Source organism: Cebus imitator, unplaced genomic scaffold (assembly GCF_001604975.1).
Source record: "Cebus imitator isolate Cc_AM_T3 unplaced genomic scaffold, Cebus_imitator-1.0 Scaffold197, whole genome shotgun sequence".
Taxonomy (NCBI): domain Eukaryota; kingdom Metazoa; phylum Chordata; class Mammalia; order Primates; family Cebidae; genus Cebus; species Cebus imitator.
Window position 1 is genome coordinate 943,821 of NW_016107512.1, and position 21,570 is coordinate 965,390.

General features: G+C 43.4%; 2 protein-coding genes across 3 annotated transcripts in view; both read right to left on the bottom strand.

Annotated features, from left to right (window-relative positions):
- GUCA1B (guanylate cyclase activator 1B) overlaps positions 1-1,608 on the bottom strand; it is a 15,920-nt gene extending 14,312 nt beyond the window's left edge. The window contains exon 1 of the mRNA XM_037745298.1: positions 1,227-1,608. Within this exon, the coding sequence (XP_037601226.1) occupies positions 1,227-1,433 (207 nt within the window). The 5' untranslated portion in view covers positions 1,434-1,608. The remainder of the gene's footprint in view (positions 1-1,226) is intronic.
- Positions 1,609-13,670: 12,062 nt separating this feature from the next.
- MRPS10 (mitochondrial ribosomal protein S10) overlaps positions 13,671-21,570 on the bottom strand; it is an 11,987-nt gene continuing 4,087 nt past the window's right edge. For both annotated transcript variants that reach the window (XM_017547275.2, XM_017547276.2), the window contains exons 2-7: positions 21,347-21,411; positions 21,185-21,257; positions 18,758-18,894; positions 17,001-17,109; positions 14,923-15,012; positions 13,671-14,434 (exon numbers count right to left, since the gene is read on the bottom strand). In XM_017547275.2, coding sequence (XP_017402764.1) covers positions 14,351-14,434; positions 14,923-15,012; positions 17,001-17,109; positions 18,758-18,894; positions 21,185-21,257; positions 21,347-21,411 — 558 coding nt within the window. In that variant the 3' untranslated portion in view covers positions 13,671-14,350. The remainder of the gene's footprint in view (positions 14,435-14,922; positions 15,013-17,000; positions 17,110-18,757; positions 18,895-21,184; positions 21,258-21,346; positions 21,412-21,570) is intronic.

Sequence of the window (21,570 nt, forward strand, 5' to 3'; positions counted from 1 at the left end):
AACAAGAGTGAAACTCCGTTCCAAAAAAAAAAAAACATCAATTATTTTAAAAAATCATCTCTCTTTAAAACACCTGCCTTTTAGGCAAGAGCACTTAAGACCTTGGGCAAATCCATTCATTTCCTTTTGCCCAGCTTTCTCATCATTTAATTTAGAATGACAAAAGTCTACCTCTCCCACCCAGGGCTGCTGCTGACTCAGGGGAGACTGAGGAGAGGGGAGCTCTGAGAAGTTGGAGAAACTGGCTCTATACCCTGTGGGGTGGTTGATGGGGTTCAGCTCTGAGGAGGTTCTGTTGAAGTGAAGGTGCTGACCTCACCCTCCTGTCCTGGGACAGGCACTGACTGTTGCCAGCGGCAGGGTCAGACCTGAGGTGGCATTCCCAATGATTCAGCTCAGAAAGTTAAGTTCTCCACACACTGAGAAGCAGAGTACTGATGCTTTCTGCAGATTAAATAGGTATTTGAGGCAAACCCAGTGGTTTAAAGGATTGCCAGTTCACTGAACTGGATAACCTTAAATAATCAAGGAGTTTTTAACTGAACTGATATTTAAAATGCAATCCCCAGTTGCATTTACAAGATGTGTTATCTTCTTAGCTGCTAGTGACACTGGGGGCTTAGAGAAACTCTGGTTTGAATGATTTCATGAAACCTTCCAGGACTTGAAGAGCTGAAAGGGGTGATTGCAGTCATCCATTCAGCCTCCCAATCAGTGCAGAGCCTCCTCCAACATTCTTGTCGGGGAGGATCTGACTACTCTCAGTTCAAAGGACCTCAACAAGAGGGAGCTCAGGGTCCATGCTAAGATACCTTGTCCCATTTGGGACATCTCTTTTGCTCCTAGAGTTTAGAGTGACAGGGGCTCTGGCAGATGTGAAAACTCAGTCCTTGGGCTGCAGAGCCTTGGCCAAAAATACACAAAGAGAGGACCTGGACTGTCTGCCAGTCTACCTTCGGCTTTGAAGAAGAGGACACAGGGTGCATCAGCCTACAGCTGAGAGACGAAGGGAGGGAAGGAGAGACAGAGAAGATGGAAATGGACAAAATGAAGAGAGGAGACAGGAGAGTTTGGGGAGTGAGACAGAACAAGTAAAGAGAGATGGAGAGAAAAGATGAGCAGAGGAAAAGTGGAGGAGTGGGGAACTGGGAGCGCTCCCTGAGGACACTTGTGGAGGAAGGTGCCAGGTGGACTGGCCACTGGCCCTTCCCTTCAGGGTGCCTTACCCCATTTTTGTCGAAGGCTCGGAACATGCCCTCTACATACTGGGAGGCTTCCTCATCTTCCGTGACTTTGAAGAAGCGCTTAAACTCATGCATAAAGAGTGTGCCGCTGGGGCACTCCATCACGAACTTCTTGTACCACTCCTGGAGCTCCGCCACATCTATCTCGCCAGCCGACTCTGCCTCCTCCCAGCTAAACTCCTGCCCCATGTTGGCCCCGAGGAGTGTCAGGGAGCAAGGGTCTGTGTCTCCTCCCCAGCCTCTGCTGATGGATCTCTCCAGCTAGGGCCCTCTTCCTCCCTTCCCAGGAGGCCTGACCAGCTTCTCCATCATCTCCTGGGTGACTGAACATGACCGTCGGTGCAGGAGGCAGGTGGCAAGGGAGGTGGGTCCAAGCCAGCTAAGCCGCTCTAAGACTATTAGAAGATTCCCCGGAAAGACTGGGCATGGTGGCTCATGCCAGTAATCCCAGCACTTTGGGAGGCCGAGGCGGGTAAATCCTGAGGTCAGGAGTTTGAGACCAGCCTGGCCAACATGGTGAAACCCTGCCTTTACTAAAAATACAAAAAATTAGCTGGGCATGGTGGTTGGTGCCTGTAATCCCAGCTACTCAGGAGGCTGAGGCAGGGGAATCACTTGAACCCAGGAGGCAGAGGTCGCAGTGAGCTGAGATCACGCCACTGCATTCCCACTGCATTCCAGCCAGGGCAATAGTGTGAGACTCTCTTTCAAAAAAAAAAGAAGATCCCCGGAGGAAGTTTTGACCTCTAATCTCATCTCTCCCCTTAGCCTTGTCAACAAAGCAACCAAGCTGTCCCTGGCAGACTCTGAAGAGGTAGAAGGGGAAGAAACTGAGGTAAGCAGAGGGACATGGAGTGAAGAAAGACTTGGGGTGCCAGGCTGGGATCCCCCCATCTCACTCACTCCCTGTCTCTTTACCTGGGCCCCACATTGCTCCAGGGAGGCCCATCTTGGAGACAGGAGACTCAAGTCCAGAGAGGAAGTGAGATCAAGTCCTAGGCCATAAAACAGAATTCACTGGTGACGTGGGACTTGCCTCTCCAACTATCTAGTGAGAAGAGGAAGAATCTATAATGGTAAGCAAAAGTGTTCCCAGGCTAACTCAGTCCCTGACACAAGATCTGAAGCTCCTTTTCAGATCATACCTTTGATCTTGGGAGCTTTTCACTTTCTGATTTAAAATACAAATGCCTCCCTCCAACCCTTCACCCAAGACCTAGGGGTAGTGCTTTTCTCACATTTCCTCCAAAATACTAACATGTGAGAAGGATCCGGGAGCATGGCCTAAAATATCTTTGAAGGCTCTTAGTTTTACATTAAAGGTCACATAAATTTGCCTTTGAACTATTACATATTCATGTTTATTTTAATGTAACATAAAAATGACACCTCCAAGAAATCAAAAGACCTGGCACACACATTTTTCTTTGCTTTTTTTTTTTTGAAACAGGGTCTCACTCTGTCACCCAGGCTGGAGTGCAGCGGTGTGATCTCGGCTCACTGCAACTTCTGCCTCCTGGGTTCAAGCAATTCTCATGCCTCAGCCTCCTAAGCAGCTGTGATTACAGGTGCCCATTATGACACCTGGCTAATTTTTGTATTTTTAGTAGAGATGGGGTTTTACCATGTTGGCCAGGCTGGTCTTGAACTTCTGACCTCAAGTGATCCACCCACCTCAGCCTCCCAAAGTGCTGGGATTACAGGCATGAGCCACTGTGCCTGGGCTGGTGTCCTTGGTCTCTTTAGTACCAAAGAGCTTTTCTTCCACTTTACCTAGGACTTCCATTCACTTGTGGTCCCTGAGTCACAAGTGCAGCAACTGGGAGCTTGTTAGAAATGCAAAGTCTCAGGCCCCACCTCAGACCTACTGAATCAGGAACTGTGGGCAGGGCCAGGAGTCTGTGTTTTAACAAGCCCTCCAGGTGCTTCCAATGCATACTGAAGTCTGAGGATCACCGCCATAGACCTGGCTGTCACCAATCTCTGCTACCTCTGAAACATTCTAACGCTGCCTTCTCTTATTAGCACCCCACGTCTTCCATCTGTTACTCTAATACCTTCGCTCCAATAATTCACTAATCTCATTGTGACTTCCAACCTGCTGATCTGTTTTTAACATCTGTCATCTCGCTCATCTCCTCACTCTCCTCCTTATCCTCATTCCTTGGTCCAGCATTCTTTCTATTCTGACTTTTGTGCCCCTCTCTCCCTAACAGCTCACTTGACCTGGCCCTGGTTAGGGCTCTCTGCTAACTATGCACTAACACCTCACCTACACTGGGGAGCCTGGACGCCGTTGGAGGACATTATAAATCACGCTGGCTGCACACACTTCAGATCATGCCAGAGAATCCTGCTACGTACTCTTCCCCGTCTCTGAGGACTATTCTACAGCGTTTTCTGCACTCAGACCTTCCACTCACTCCCACACTGTCACACACTTCACAGAGACAGATGAGGCAGTGACTCATTTTCCCACCAGTGCTTACCAACTTCTCTGTATCTGTGCCCACGTCCTCTGCCCCCTTCCGGTCTCAGTAGAAGCAGCATGCCCTTCCCTTGGTCCCTGTCAGCATTGCCACTTGTTTACAGGTCACATCTCTTTACCCACTCTAAAGCTTCATTCCCGGCCGTGTGCCGCGGGAGCCAGGCGGCATGGGGCCATGGTGGCCTTGCGGGCGGGAAAGAAGAGCCTTCTCCCTCCTCTCTGCCGTGCCTTCGGCAGCCGTGGTTGTCAGCTTGCCCCCGAGCGCGGTGCCAAGCGCAGGGATGCGGCTTCCCGCGGGTAGAGATGGGATTTCACCATGTTGGCCAAGCTGGTCTCGAACTCCTGACTTCAGATGATGCACCCGCCTCAGCCTCCCAAAATGCTGGGATTACAAGCGTGAGCCACTGAGCCCTGCCAGCACCAGCTTTTAATTGAAAAATATTATAGAACTTTAGAGTCAGGAACCATTCTTCTTTCCAAATATACTTTAAAAATCAGCTTTTCAGAAATATCTGCTTTTGGTAAAGAGAAATAAAACTGGACTTTTAAATTCTGAAAAAAATAAAATAAAAATAAAAAAAAATAAAGCTTCATTCCCGCACTTACTCCCTTTGCCTTCTGCAGCCTCCACTCATCACTCTCTAATGGATCATTGCCGTCAGCATTCAGATATGCTATAATATTGCCTTTATTAAAACAAGACAAAATTCCTTCCTTGACTCCACATTCGGGGCTACATTAAGACGTTCACGGGCCCCACACGTTTTTGCCTTCATGGGACACATAATATAAATATTGAAAAAGTATTAAATAAGTAAATATTAATAATTATCACAGGTATAAAAAGGAACATAATCTAGACTGGATGTTTTCTATTCTGATTTTAATTATTATTTTGAGACAGAGTCTTGCTCTGTCACCCAGGCTGGGGTGCAGTGGCATGATCTCTGCTCACTGCAACCTCCATCTCCTGGGTTCAAGTGATTCTTTTGCCTCAGCCTCCTAAGTAGCTGGGATTACAGGATGGTGCCACCATGCTCAGCTAATTTTCTATTTTTAGTAGAGACAGGGTTTCACCATGTTGTTGAGGCTATCTCGAACTCCTGACCTCAAGTGATTCACCCACCTTGGCCTCCCAAAGTGCTGGGATCACAGGCGTGAGTGAGTCACTGCTCCCAGCTCTGATTTTATTTTAATTAACTAATTTATTTATCTTGAGACAGGGTCTCACCCCGGCTGGCGTGCACTGGTGCTATCAGGGCTCACTATAGCCTTGAACTCCTAAGCTCAAGCATTCCTCCTGCCTCAGTTCCCGAGTATGTAGGACTACAGTTGTGCACCACTATGCTTAATTTTTTTAAATTTAGTAGAGACAAGGTCTCACTATGTTTCCCAGTCTTGAACTCCTGGATTCAAGTGATCCTCTTGCCTTGGCCTCTCAAGTGCTGAGATTATAGGCATGAGCCACCACGCTTGGCCTTTATTCTGGTTTTATTTATTTATTTATTTATTTATTTTTGAGACGGAGTTTCACTCTTGTTACCCAGGCTGGAGTGCAATGGCGCGATCTCGGCTCACCGCAACCTCCACCTCCTGGGTTCAGGCAATTCTCCTGCCCCAGCCTCCTGAGTAGCTGGGATTACAGGCACGCTCCACCATGCTCAGCTAATGTTTTCTATTTTTAGTAGAGACGGGGTTTCACCATGTTGACCAGGATGGTCTTGATCTCTTGACCTTGTGATCCACCCGCCTCAGCCTCCCAAAGTGCTGGGATTACAGGCTTGAGCCACCGCGCCCGGCTATTCTGGTTTTAATAGAAATTAGGCACTGTGCCTACTGGGTGAGCTGATCTGCCTACATTAAGCTACTGTCCTAAATTTCACTTCCCTTACAACAAAACCCCTTGTGGCAGACGTATTTTCAGAAATTGAAAGGACAATAGTTCTGGCTTCATTCATTCCTCCCATTAAAGGGAGGAGTCTATTGTTTTTTTTTTTGAGACTGAGTTTCACTCTTGTTGCCCAGGCTGGAGTGCAATGGTGCAATCTTGGCTCACCACAACCTCTGACGCCTGGGTTCAAGCAATTCTCCTGCCTCAGACTCCCAAGTAGCTAGGATTACAGGCATGCACCACTGCACCCTGGCTAATTTTTGTATTTTTAGTAGAGACAAGGTTCCTCCATGTTGGTCAGGCTGGTCTCAAACTCCCAACCTCAGGTGATCTGCCTGCTTCAGCCTCCCAAAGTGCTGGGATTACAGATGCGAGCCACTGTGCCCAGCCTGGGAGGGGTCTATTTATCTTTCTCTTCAACCTGGAGGAAACTTTCTGGCTGCCTTGTTGAAGATAATTGCAGAAATGACACAATGTGACTTCCAGGGCTAGGTCATCAAAAGTCATAGGCTTCCACCAGGCTCTCTTTCTCAGAACTTGCCCTTGAAACCCATGTTGTGAGGAAGCCCAGAACACATGCAGAGGTTCTGGCTGAAAGCCAGTCTCAGCCACCAGACATGGGTGATGAGCCTTCAGATGACTCCAGCCCCAGCTTTTGAGCTACCCCAGCTGACATCACATGGAGCAAACACTATCCCTGCAGAGTCACTGTTTTAAGCTACTAAATGTTAAGTGTTTTTTGAGGTAGCAATAGACAACTGGAACATTCTCAAACCTATTTTGCATCCTCTTCTTAGTATCTCCTCAGCTTACTCCAACTGGATGTTTATCCCCATCATTCCACAGAAAAGGCTTTTATTGTGGTCACCAATGATCTACTTTTTTAACTTAACCTGTCAAGATCCATCAGTTCACCAAACTAAATCCTTTCTGCAAACACTCTAGGTTTCAGGGACCCATACTCTGATTTCACTCCAAACTCACTGATTGCTCACTTTCTTTGCTAGCGTCTCTTGCTTTTAACAAAATCTCTAAGAGCTGGGGTGTTTCCAGGCTTGTCTTCGGTCCTCTTCCCTTGTTTGCCTACACTCTCTCCATAGATAATCCATTCATTCCCATGCCATTACACACCATTTATAGGCTGGCAGCTTCCAAATTTCTACCTTCAGCCTGGACCTCTCCCAGGAACTCCAGATGCATGTATTCAACTGCCTACTGGACATCTATACTCAGATTGCAAACTTAGCAAGGCCAAAACCAAGTTACTGATTTCCCAAGTCCCTTCTTAACTCTTTTCCACCTCAGTAATGGTAGTGCCATTTATGCTTAGGCCAAAACCCAGGAATTATCCTTGAATTCTCTTTCCTTTAGATTTCTCTTCAATCTACTAGTAGGTCATTTCATCAGCTCTTCCTACAAACTATCTTCTAAATCCAACCACTTCTCATCACCTCCATTCCTGACACTCTCACCGAGACCAGCATCATCTCACTTGGTCCACTGCAGCAGATTCCTAACTGGTCTCCCTGCCCTCTGTTGTCATTCCTCTTTTACCGAGCAGCCACAGTAGCATACAACAGATCCTGCCACTCCCCTGCTCAAAGCCTCCTTTAGCTTTCCATTTCTGAGAATAAAATCCACACTCCTCCCCATGTCTATGATGCATGACACGATCTAACCCCTGCCTGCTTCTGTCTTCACGGTCTTCTACGTTGCAAACACACCAAATTCCTAGAATCAGTGTGTCTGCACATGTATTGTTCCTCCTACTTGGAATGCTCTTCTTCCAGATCTTTTTTTTTGAGATGAAGTTTCACTTTTGTTGCCCAGACTGGAGTGCAGTGGCGCGATCTCGGCTCACCGCAACCTCTGCCTCCCGGGTTCAAGCAATTCTTCTGCCTCAGTCTCCCAAGTAGCTGGGATTACAGGCATGTACCACCACACCCAGCTAATTTTTTGTATTTTCAGTTGAGACGGGGTTTCTTCATGTTGGTCAGGCTGGTCTCAAACTCCTGACCTTGTGATCTGCCCGCCTTGGCCTCCCCAAGTTCTGGGATTACAGGCATGAGCCACCGCACCTGGCCTCTTCTTCCAGATCTTAATACCGCTGCCTCCTTCTCAGTGTTCTCTCCTCCTCAGAGAGAACTTTCCCAACTACCCCTTAGGTAGCCACTCAAGTAATCTCTGATATTGCCCTATTTTCTTTTCTTCACAGTAGTTAACTGCTTCTGAAACTAGCTTATTTTTTTCTCTGCTTATCTGTCTCTCTCACTAGAGTCTACGATCTTTGAGGAGAGGGACTTCAGTATATATGCTTCAGAATTCCCAGCGTTGAGAACAGTGCTTGGCACATACAGGAAACTCAAATACTTCTTGAGTAACTGAGCAAGGTTCTTGGCACATGGTCAACGCTGAATTAATCTGAGCTATTACTCCTTCATTTTAAAAGACAATTCCTCTTTGACTCTGTTTAGTGTCCAGCAGGTATTTGTTCAGATAAAAATGACAATGGGATTTTAGACCTGGAAGAGGCCTTGAAGATTATCTAGTCCATTAATTTCCAATTACCCATCTCAATACACCTTAAAATAACACATGCCCATCAGCAGCTGTGGCTCTGTAACAGCAGCATCTCGACTGGCTTGGTTTGAAGGTGGTACTATTCCCATCCATCTCTCTTTTTTAGACAGGGATATAGGGTCTCACTCTGTTGCCCAGGCTGAAGTGCAGTGGCACACTCTCGGCTCACTGCAACCTCCATCTCCTAGGTTCAAGCGATTCTTGTGCCTCAGCCTCCTGAGCAGCTGGAACTATAAGCATGCACCACCACACCTGGCTAATTTTTGTATTTTCAGTGGAGATGGGGTTTTGCCATGTTGGCCAAGCTCCATCCATGTCTTAACATTTATTACTTAAGCAACATTGAGGATTGATTAAATGACACTATCTCTGCTCAAGTTAAGAAATTTTATGTGTGGACTATAACTTGATTTAGCCTCTGGCTGAGGAGTCTAAAATTCAGTTGGCTTTTCATGTGGGTCAGTTGCCCATGACCTGCCCTATAAATAAATGTCGCTGAGCTACTGAGTTATAAATATATCATTTTAAAGAGGATTAGGAATCCAGCCGGGCTCAGTGGCTCACGCTTGTAATCTCGGCGCTTTGGCAGGCTGAGGGAGCCGGATCACTTGAGGTCAGGAGTTTGCGACCAGCTTGGCCAACATGGTAAAACCCCATCTCTATCTCTACTAAAAATACAAAAATTAGCTGGGCATGGTGGTGAGCACCTGCAATCCCAGCTACTTGGGAGGGTAAGGCACAAAAAATCACCTGAACCTGGAAGGTGAAGGTTGCAGTGAGCCAAGATTGTGCCACTGCACTCCAGCCTAGGGGACAGAGTGAGACCCTGTCTCATAAATAAATAAACAAAATAAAGAGGATTAAGAATCCAGAGAGAGAAATGATAGCTTGAAGTGAGTAACAACAGAAAGGGTTTAAGGAGGGCAGGGTTAGGAATTGAGCAGGGGATTTGGAGAGAGAGCCCTAGGAATTGCAGGCAGTCAGCCATAAGCCTAGCTCCAGGGGCAAAGAAATGCTTAAAAGCGACAAACCAATGTCTTCTGAGCCCTAATCAGGCTGGACCTGAAGCCCCACTGTGAATCATCTCCATCCAAGTGTTCTTGTGACCCAGTAGGACTCCTCTTGCTGACGCCTAAACTCTCGTGTTGCCCATTCCCTCAGGACCAGTCTCGGCAGTGGGACCACCTAAATTGCACCGTGTATCTTGCTTCTTGCCTTTATTCATTGATTTGTCCCGCTGGTCAATCATTTTACTTCTAAGCTTTAGAGCAAGCTTGTCCAGTCGGAGGCCTGCGAGCTGCATGTAGCCCAGGAGGACTTTGAATGTAGACCAACACAATTTCATAAACTTTCTGAAAACATTATAAAATTTTCTTGCATGAATTTTTTTTTTAAGTTTATTAGGTATCATTAGTGTATTTTATATGTGGCCCAAGAAATATCTTTCAATGTGGCTCAGGGAAGACAAAATATTAGACACTCCTGCCTTAGACGAAATGAGTACATTTTGGTAACATGAGAGGTGAACAAACCTGGAATTTAGCTTTGAATATTCTGCATTTAACATGTGGACATTTGAGGACCTCATAGCCTGCTTACAAATTAGGTTCTAGGGCTGTCCCTGTCACTAACAGCTTCACCTGTAAGCTGAGAGGGTGACTGAGTGGGCAAATGACACCTCTCTCAGCCTTGGTTTTCTGTCCTATAAAATGGGGAAAATGGTAAGTACCTTAGCGTGTTAATAAAAATCAAAGGATTTTTGGTTTGTGGCTGGGTGCTGTGGCTCATGCCTATAATCCCAACACTTTAGGAGGCTGAGGCTGGCAGATTGCTTGAGCTCACAAGTTTGAGACCAGCCTGGGCAACATGGCAAAACCCTGTCTCTACAAACAAAACAAAACAAAACAAAAATTAGCTGAGCATAGTGGTGTGAGGCTGAGGCAGGAGGATGGCTTGAGCCCAGGAGGCGGAAGTTGCGGTGAGCCAAGATTGTGTCACTGCACTCCAGCCTAGGTGATAGAGCCAGACTGTATCAAAAACAACTCTAAGGTAAATGTTATCTCTACCCTGGAGGTAATCTGAGGTCTTTTCCAGCTGTTCTTGACCAGGATAGCACACAAGCATATGAAGTATCATCGGATTGGTACTGCCATTTACTGAATGTCTGTTACCTGCCCAACACTGTGCAAGGCGCTTTATCAGTTATCCAATACTCCAACCTTATTAAGCTGGAGTATTAAATATATGTCAAATATAAGTATGCATTATTTCCTACATACTTATTGCTAATACCTTTTACTAATGAGTAAACCGAGGCCCTGACAGGGTTAAATCTCTTGCCCAAGTTTACGGCAGTCAGTGGGTTTGAACTCTTATCTGACTCATGTCTGTCTGACTCCAAAGTCCATGTTTGCTACACTCTGTTATTCATTAATGTTGTAATAAAACTAACTTAATGTAATGCAGGAAAGGGATGCTTGCAGACAATTAAAATGTTAAGAAACTAGATTAATAATTTAAAATGATTGCTTTACATATTCACTGTGGCATGTTTAAATGGTCATATGGCCAGAAATATACATCATTCTCTTAAAACACTGAAACTTGGCACTGAACTAGTTTAGTCTGTCTTACCAAAGATGTGTAGTTATACTAAGAATCTTAGATCAGAACATGATTTTATTTAATATGAAGAAAATATAGGCTGGGTATGATGGCTCATGCCTGTATTCTCAGCATTTTGGGAGGCCAAGGCCGAAGAATCACTTGAGGTCAGGAATTCAAGACCAGCCTTGGCAACAAAGTGAGATCCCCATCTCTACAAAAAGATTAAAAAATCAGCCATGTATGGTAGTGCATGCCTGTGGTTCCAACTATCTGGGAGGCTAAGGCAGGAGGAGCTCAGGAGGTCAAAGGTGCGGTAAGCTGTGTTCATGCCACTGCACTCTAGCCTGGGGGACAGAGCAGGACCCCGGTTCCCAAAAATAAAAACATTGGCTGAGTGTGGTGGTGTATACATTTAGTCCCAGCTACTTGGGAGGCTGCGGTGGGAAGATCCCTTGAGCGCTAAGTTTGAAGTGTAGTGAGCTTTGATTATACCACTGCACTCTAGCCTGAGCAACAGAACAAGACTCTGTCTCTACCAAATAAATAAATAAATAATTTCACTTCCTACCTGCCTTCTGGTTCCTTCTATTTTTTGCGATTACTTTTAATGGCAAAAATCACAATTACTTTTGTACCAACATATACCACCATATCCACTCTTCTCTCACCATCTCCCATACCCACCATGGACAGAAAGTGAGAACTGGGCACTAATTCTAATTTTCTAGATATGCATTTTACTCAGAGGACTAATTTAAAACCAACAAAAGAAAACCAAAAACCTTCTTAGCCTATCAGGATAGCCATATCCTGATAGGCTAAGAAACTAGTTTGTTTACGTCATTTTTTTCAGCACTGTACTTCATGCCAAACTTGTTCATATCAAGGAGTAGGCTTCAAATACGCCAAATACTTTTTATCAAAGAAACACTGCTAGTTTTTCTTGCGTGCATGTGTGCACATGTAGTTCATTTTCTTCTTTATCTGATGCCAAGATTTTAATATATAATTGGAAGTCCTAAGCTAAGTACTTTGGTTTACAGTTAATTTGGTCTGAAATAGCTGGAAGTGGATGTACACAGCTTTGAAGGAGCTCATACAGAAGTCATTGAAGGTGAGCACACATACATCATCCTATTATAAGAGGTTTATGGTGCCTGTAAAAGAGCCCCAAAAAGTTTCAGTGTGGGTCTATATTTATTTTATTTATTTATTTATTTTTGAGACGGAGTCTTTCTCCATCACCTAGGCTGGAGTACAGTGGTGCGATCTCAGCTCACTGCAACGTCCACCACTTGGGTTCAAGTGATTCTCCTGTCTTAGCCTCCCAAGTAGCTAGGATTACAGGCGCCCACCACCAGGCCCACCTAATTTTTGTATCTTTAGTAGACAAGGGGTTTCACCATGTTGGCAAGGCTGGTCTCGAACTCCTGACCTCAGGTATTCCACCCGCCTCGGCCTCTCAAAGTGCTGGGATTACAGGCTTGAGCCTCCACGCCCAGCTGGGTCTTTATTTATTTATTGAGATGGAGTTTCCCTCCTGTTGCCCAGGCTGGGGTGTACTGGCATGATCTTGGCTCACTGCAAACTCTGCCTCCTAGGTTCAAGAGATTCTCCTGCCTCAGCCTCCTGAGTAGACAGGATTACAGGCATGCGCCACCATACCAGCTGATTTTGTATTTTTTTTTTTTTTTTTTTTTATTAAAAATGGGGTTTCTCCATGTTGGTCAGGCTGGTCTCAAACTCCCAACCTCAGGTGATCCACCTGTCTTGGCCTCCCAAACTGCTGGGATTATAGGTGTGAGCCACCACACCAGGCTATATTTATTTTTAAAGAAAGAATTACTTCAGTTGAAAATGTGTCATAAATTGCCGCTGTGCTACACAGTTACCATTATGTTGCTCTTGTTTTATTGACTAGTGAGGCTTATACCTGCTTTAGGCATTCATGAATGACAGTCAACAACTGAGCTGAAGGTCATGGGGCACAAGGCTGTAATTCTTTCTATGGTAATGACAGTAACATAAGTCTGATACACAAGCAGTATGTATTCAACACACTGATACTTGATAGCCTGTCAGGAAAAGAGAACAGGCAATGAATGCAGTTTAAGGAAGGGAAAACTGAGAAGTCATAACTACTCAAGTTGTGGAGGAATTCACAAAAGACATGGACCTGCTTCTGCTATAAAAGGAAAATGAAGCATTTCCCTAGGGTTGCTATACCAACTGTTTCAGCCCATTGTAGGCTTGCCTCTTTCAGGGCTTTAACCACTATTTCATTTCATGGAAAAGCAGACATCTCCTAACAGAAAGAGTGACATTTACCAAAAAAAAAAAAAAAAAAAAAAAAAAAAAAAAAAAAAAAAAAAAAAAAAAAAAAAAAAAAAAAAAAAAAAAGAGGCCTTAACAGTGAGAAGCTTAATAAAGAAAAATATTTATCCATGCTTTGCACAATTTTTTTTTTGAGACAGAGTCTCATTCTGTCACCCAGGCTGTACTGCAGTGGCATGATCTTGGCTCACTGCAACCTCCACCTCCCGGGTTCAAGCAATTCTCCTGCCTCAGCCTCCTGAGCAGCTAGGACTACAGCGCCCACCACCATGTCCGGTTAATTTTTCTATTTTTAGTAGAGACGGGGTTTCACCATATTGGTCAGAATGGACTCAAACTCCTGACCTTGTGATCCACCTGCCTCAGCCTCCCAAAGCGCTGGGATTACAGGCATGAGCCACTGCACCCTGCCCACTTTGTACAATTTTCAAACGCCACTATTTCTATTCAATTTTGGGGGCTTATTACAGTGCTGGGTGCAAAGTTTATGCGATAAAAGCTTACTGAATGAATGAATCACAGGATAAATGATACAACTGGTAATTTCTTGAGATTATAAATTCCATTACAGTGACCCTGATAGGCAATTCTATAAAGTTTTGGGCTACAAGAAGAGGTCAGTGCATGTCATAAATGTGTTTGATCTGCTGTAAAGTATATTCACACTCTCCAAAATGTAATGCTTAAATGGGATAAAATTGGTTGGTTACCACCCCCAAATTAGCATATGCCAGCCTGCACAAAGGTAAATATCAAAAACAACTGCTCAATTTGAATTAATCAAAGATTCCTTCTAGGAATCTTTAAAAAAAAAAAAAAGGTGTGAGGAACACCTCAAGCACTTATGTTCAGATGAATCAACTAATATAAATTAAAAATGGAACAAACTAATAATTGAACATGAGCAGCATAACAAAACAGAATTTTCACTCTTTCTACTTTGAATGAAAGTGGTTTGCTCATGTTTGTTGAAATCAGAACTGAAACAATGACATGTATAAAAAGAATAGATAAAAGCGGTTCTTCCGATAGAGTCCAGGCAGTCATTAAAGTTCCATTCCCTGCTCTCAGCTGATCAGGGCACGAAAACTCAATGAAGCAGTCAGGCAGACTCAAATCATCTCAGCGGGAAGCACTCTCTATTTAAACATACTCATCTGGCCCACCCTCATTTCAAATTCAGGTACAAATGGCCTCCCTGAGGCTTTAGGACTTGTTTTCTTCTTTTTCTTCTGACACTGTTTCCCAGATTGGCTCCTTGATGTGTTCTGGTAACTGTACTATTTGTGTCTAAAAAAAGAAAGAAACCAAACTATAATATAATGTGGATTTAAAAGAACTCTTTGGCTACAAATTGGTTTTATTAATTTGTCAAATCCTTGTTACTTCCTTTTCTTTTATCACCCTAGTCTTTCTGTAGGGTTTTGAAATGGAAAGAAGGAAACCTGATGGTCTATAAAACACTCTCACATATGTAATCTATTTGATCCTCAGTGATCTCCACGGATTGCCACTTAATGGGATCCCCGAGTCTACAGAACTACTACTGAAGAGGGAGAACTTCAGAGGTGGTCCATAGAGGACTTGGGCTGAAATGGCAGGATTCTGTTGGAAGGGGTGGGAGCCCCCAACCACTGTGGCAACTCTGTCTTCTACTTTGCCACAGGTTAGGGCAAACTCTACTCAGTGGGCCAGGACCAGGTTGCAATGTATCAAAACAACAATACAGATACCATTTCTCCCCTTCCCCCCAAAAGAGGTAGAAATTCAAGCCATACCTTTGTTACTTCCATGGCAACTCCTTCAGGTAAGTTTCGCTGAATATATTCTAAGTAGACATCTGCTGTGCTTCCAGTTAGATGTTCTAACTATCAAACATGAAAATGGTTCATGATATGTTGTTTGTTAAAGCATACTTTTTTTTTTTTTTTTTTTTTTTTTTNAAAAAAAAAAAAGAGAGAGAGAGAGAAATGATTGAAATCATAAGGCATAAATTCAACAACTGCTCTTAAGTTTTCTTTTCTTTTTCTTTTTTAAGACAGAGTCTCTCTCTGTCCCCCAGGCCAGAGTGCAGTGGCTCAATCTCAGCTCACAGCAACCTCCGCCTCCTGGGTTCAAGAGATTCTCCTGCCTCAGCCTCCTGAGTATCTGGGACTACAGGCGCCCACCACCACACTTGGCTAATTTTTGTATTTTAAGTAGAGACGGGGTTTCACAATGTTGGCTAGGATGATCCTGAACTCCTGACCTTGTGATCCACCCACCTCGGCCTCGCCAAGTGCTGGGATTACCGGCGTGAGCCACTGCACCCGGCCCTTTCTTTCTTTTTTTTTTTTTTTTGAGATGGAGTCTCACTCTGTCACCCAGGCTGGAGTGTGCATGATCTCAGCTCATTGCAACCTCTGCTTTCTAGGTTCTAGCCATTCTCCTACCTTGGTCTCTCAAGTAGCTGGGACCACAGGCATGTGCCACCACACCCAGATAATTTTTTTTGTATTTTTAGTAGAGACGGGGTTTTACCATGTTGGCCAGGCTGGCCTTGAACTTCTGACCTCAAGTGATCTGCCTACCTGTAATCCCAAAGTGCTGGGATTACAGGTGTGAGCCATTGCGCCTGGCATCCCCTAAAGAATCTTATAAAATCCCAATTAAAAAAAAGTATGGATCCTTCGGTTGACCGCATGGAGGGGAAGATGGGCCAGAAACCCTCTTCCTCCAAAATGCAGCTGCCTTAAAACTTGGGCTCCATGGAACACAGTTGGCAAGCATAGTATGAAAGCTGTATACTTAAAAAAGGCTCACAAAACAACTGAAGACAAAAGGACGAGATTATAAGATACAGTTAGTAGAAGATTTTCTGTGTGTACCATGATGAGACATGTTTCCCTCAGACACAGGTGGATAAAATTTGAGTTTTTCTTTTTAAGAGTAGGGACTGGCCATGCTCAAACCTGTAATCCCAGCACTTTGGGAGGCCGAGGTGGGTGGATCATAAGGTCAGGAGTTTAAGACCAACCTGGCCAAGATAGTGAGGCTACTAAAAATACAAAAATTAACTGGGAGTGGTGGTGGGGGCCCATAGTCCCAGCTACTTGGGAGGCTTAAGCAGAGAAATGCTTCAACCCAGGGAGTGGAGGTTGCAGTGAGCCGAGATCGTGCCACTGCACTCCAGCCTGGGTGACAGGGGGAGACTCCATCTCAAAAAAAGAAAAAGATGCGTAAGTGCTTGTTTTAATAGTATTTACCCATTACTTACTATGTGATGAAAGTATTCTGACTGCTTACATAAATTTTCCATTCTAATCCTCACACTAACATTATGAGATGGGTACCATTATTATTCTCATTTTATAGATGAAGAAATTGAGGTACATGTCACATGACTAGTAAGTGCCAGGACTTGGATTCCGGCATTGGCAGTCTGACTCCAGAACCCATGCTCTCCTTAAGCATAAGGCTGTTCTGGCACTAATGGAAGCACGAATGACTAACAGATGAATGAAAACCTAATGCTGTGCATCACTGACATGGAAAATCCAGCTGCTGTGTGAAAAGAGTTATTAGAGCTGTGTAAAAACTTAACTAGAATTTTTGAAATACAAGCAAAATTATTCCAATGCTATCTGTGCATAATCTGCATTCCTGAGTTAAGGTACGCACTACTCTACAGGATGGCTTTATTTGAACTTACTTTTCCTACCATGACACTTCCATAAACACTAAGAGATATTTATCTTCTGAACAACCAACAGGCATGGGAAAAATAAGTCAAATCTAGTCAATGTTAAAGCAAAGTTATATGCTAGTGTGAATTTTTGGTATGTCAAAAATGCCAGAATTTCTTAAAGAAACTCACCTCTAAACATCTGTAAAGTGTTCTCATTTCATACTGAACTCTGTGCTTCTTGTAAATATGCACCGATTTGAGAAGGGTAAATCGCTCTATTTTCCTTGGAGGTTCGTGTCTGAAATTAGTGGACAAAACAAAACCTGAGTCACTATGATAACAAAGCATGATTCCATAATTTTGTAGGTCAGACTCACACTCAATTATAGGCATTAACTACCATTTACAGACTTCCATTTGCCAAAACTGTCATCTGGAACAACACTGCTATCATAAAACTCAGGCCAAAATAAACACTGCAGACAGCAACAGAAATCTTTTCCCACAGGTTTCTGAGGGAACTGAGCCCTGGCATGTCAAGGGTGCATGCATACGCACAAACCTGCCGCTTTTACACCTTTTGGTCTTTTACTGATCAAGTACCTGAATTGTGAAGAGTAGCACCAGTGTGGTGGACATAGTTGTAACACCTGCTATATGTCTGTTGTTTTAGGAAAATCTACAGATACATCGAAATCACAAAACTCTAGTCTGTTTTGGGAAACTGTGGCTTTCTGTTTTTGTTAGAAGGCCAGACTGCCAAAGCCCCAGATGGGCCTTGTTCAAAAGCAGAAGGAGCAGATGACAAGACAAAGGAGACAGCTCTGCTTGACCCTGCAGTGACTCCAAGGCTGTATGAAACTTACCTTGCTCATGCAAGAAATTACTGAGTGAGTGGTGTTTCTTAGGGAAGATTTGAAACAACGGATATATTAGCCAAAAATTATCACATCCAAAGGGTCTAAAATGATGGTTCATTCACCTACTCTACCTCCCTGCTCCATGGAGATCCCAGAAACATGGCCTTCTTGAGTCTCTTTACGTCAAGGCAATTTCTAGAAAAAGGATTTCTTTCATCGTCCTTGTTTACTCATTCTAGTATTTAAAAACTCCAATGGGGGGGCTGGGTGTGGTGGCTCACGCCTATAATCCCAGCACTTTGGGAGGCCGAGGTGGGCAGATCACAAGGTCAAGAGATCAAGACCATCCTTGCTAACATAGTGAAACTCCATCTCTACTAAAATACAAAATTTAGCTGGGCGTGTTGGTGAGTGCCTGTAGTCCCAGCTACTCAGGAGGCTGAGGCAGGAGAATTGCTTGAACCCAGAAGTTGGAGGTTGCAGTGAGCCAAGATCACACCACTGCACTCCAGCCTGGCGCCTGGCAAAAAAAAAAAAAAAAAAAAAAAAAAAAAAAAAACCTCCAGTGGGCAGGAAGGCATGATTCTGATTAGGAGGATAACATATGACAAACTTACCTCTACCCACCATGAGTTTCTATCTCACTTTAAGAGTTCAGACTGGGCCGGGCACGGTGGCTCATGCCAATAACCCCAGCACTTTGGGAGGCCAAGGCAGGTGAACTGCCTGAGCTCAGGAGTTTGAGACCAGCCTGGGCAACACAGTGAAACCCCGTCTCTACTAAAATACAAAAAAAATTAGCCGGGTGTGGCCGTGTGCACCTGTAGTCCCAGCTATTTGGGAGGCTGAGGCAGGAGAACTGCTTGAACCCAGGAGGTAGAGGTTGCAGTGAGCTGAGATCACACCACTGCACTTCAGCCTGGGCAACAGAGCGAGACTCTGTCTCCCAAAAAAAAAAAGAAAAGGTCTAGAGATCTCTGGTGAAAAGACAAAAAAAAAGTTCTGACCTTCCTGGGATGAGCACTATTTTCTTGGCTGATCATATTACAGCAGCTAACAGGTCAGATCAGGAAAGGCCATACTCACACTTTAATAGAGATACCAAGTTCTTTAGCAGCAAGCACAGCAAAATATTCATAGCTGTCCAATACAGCCTTATCGTGTCCTTTCACTAAAACCGACAGGCGCTTATATAATGTGTCTGGTTCATCGGAGATCGTTATCTAAAATCCAAAAGAAAAGTTTCAGTTTTAGTTCCTCTTACATAACTAGCAAATTTAACACATTACCCTCAATTGAACAACTTCAGAGTTTACCAATAAATGAGGAGAAAAACACTGAGTGACATTTCAGCACTGTTAGCTTAAGTGTCTAGATACTTTCATGTTCAGATCTGGACAATGAGTCTCAAAATCTGTTAAATACAGTGTGAATCAAAAGAGTTTTCAAGGCAACCTATAAAATTATGAAAGGAACTTTCCAACTTAATAATGATTTAGCCTCAAATTCACCATGAGAAAGGACTTCAGGGTCTGCTAACAAAAAGAGCCTGGTCAGAAGACTTGGACTGAGAACTAAACTCTGCTAATGACAGCTGAAGGTCAATGGGCAACTCACATCATCTCATGGCATTTTAGTTTCCTCACATGTGAAAGAAGGTAAACCTATGCTACAGTTCACAGTTATCTCTCTAAGAAAAAAATAAGAAAACACAGATTAAAGTGCTTATTAATTATAAAACCTTAGTATTCAAAGGCAAGCTAGTTCTATTCATACTATTTTTTAATTAGATTTTATACATGTATGTTTTGCCTGCCCTAATAAACAAATTACTCATTTCTGATTAAAATGATATGACACTGACTGTACCTGTAAATTCTACCTCTTCCACCCTAATACCTAAAGACCTTAGAAATAATGGGTTTGACATTTCTGACTTTCTTCCAAGAGGTGAATTACCTTCATTTCATTCATCCATTAAACCAGTAAATTATACTACTAATCCAATGATTCAGAGTTAAATTACTTCACTCCTGAAAGGAGATTTACTTACTGGCCAGAAAGCTAGATATCTACCCTCAATTACTCCAAACAAGTTTGTTGGAAGAACAGAATATACTCATAGCCAGTGCCATAAGTTGACGGATGAGAAGGGGGAATATAGCCCCAAGATGTGTTCTGACTGCTCACTACAGGGCGTTAAAAGATACTCTGAATTTGTTAGGAATATTAAAAATCAGGAGATTTCACAAAATCTGGATTTCTGTTTAGCTTGAAAAATTTAGACAAGCTGGCATCACTAGGTTGGATTTCCCACAAGGCAGTAAGTGGCTAAATAAGTAGCTGCTGTCTTGCTTATAAAGACAGTGGTACACCATGCCAATTCTGCCACCTTTTCGGTTTTTTTTTTTACCTTTTTTTTTTTTTTTAACTTTTTCTGCCACCTTTTTTTATAGGCCTGGCTCCTGCAGGCATCTGAGTTGGAGACACGCTTAAATGTACTGTCATAGAAATCTATCCAGTACTGGCCAGGAGTGCTAGCTCATGTCTATAATCCCAGCACTTTGGAAGGTTGAGGCAGGCAGATCACTTGAGGCCAGGAGTTTGAGACTAGTCTGGCCAATATGGCAAAACCCCATTTTTACTAAAAATACAAAAATTAGCCAGGCATGGTGGCATCTGCCTGTAATCCCAGCTAGTTGGGAGGCTGAGGCATGAGAACTGCTTAAACCCAGGAGGTGGAGGTTGCAGTGAGCCAAGATCATGCCACTGCACTCCAGTCTGGGTGATAGAGCAAGACTCAGTCTCACACACACACACACACACACACACACACACACACACAAACATCTGTATCTATATCTATATCTCCAGTATCTATTAAGAGAAAAGACAGAAAAGAAAGGGCAGTAAACTAGACATGTGCACAAAGTGAGTACCTACAGGCAAATGTCTAGAACCGTAATCCCAAACTATTAAAGGGGGTTATTTTTGAAGGGTAGAAATGGAAGGATTTAAAAAAAATTACAAGTAACACAAAAAACCGGATTGATGGAATCATCGCCTCTACAAGGTTACCAAGCTGCTTCTAGATGTTTACCATTTGTGCTAATTCGTTTTCTCCCTGTGAACAACAAAGCACTATCCAGGCCCAAGCTCAATATACAAAATAAAAACAAAGACTTGAAGGCCACAAGAAAAATATTATTCCGTAACATAACATCAAGTATTCTACATCACAAATTCTGACAACTCTTCAATTACGCCAAGCTAAAAGCAATAGACTGCTAATTAGCACAGTTATTTGGGTGTAATTTATTCCTTTAGAACTTACTTTGATACCTTGAAGATAATATGACCCAGGGAGTTAGAGAATATATGCATTATGCATTTGCCAGCATTCTAGGACAAAATTATTTTATTCATAGAGTGGGGAAAAAAAACCCCAGAGAAATAATAAGGAAAACCTATTGCTAATGTAGTTCCTTGTATCAAGAAATAGGAAGTACGTACCACAGGTTTGGTCAAATCCTTTGGAACATCAACATGTAGATTTGAAAACTGTACCCACTTCATACTGGTACTGCTATGTGTGGGAAAAAAAACAGAGAAACCTAAGTAAAATAGCACAAGGACCTATTTTGTTCAATTGAGCGCATCCAATCGTATACTTACAGAAGAAAGCCACCATTTTTGGTGGTACTACCCTTAGAACTGTTTACAGAAAAATTCTCCAATCCCTAAAGAAAAAAAAAGTAGGACATGTGTCAGAATTAAAGTCGACTACCAAATCATTCATAGCTTCCATTAAAAACTAAAGGTTGCCTCATTATTTCAGATGAAGATACTGAGGTAACTAAAATGGCCAAATTAGATTTTATTTAAAAAAAAAAAAAAAA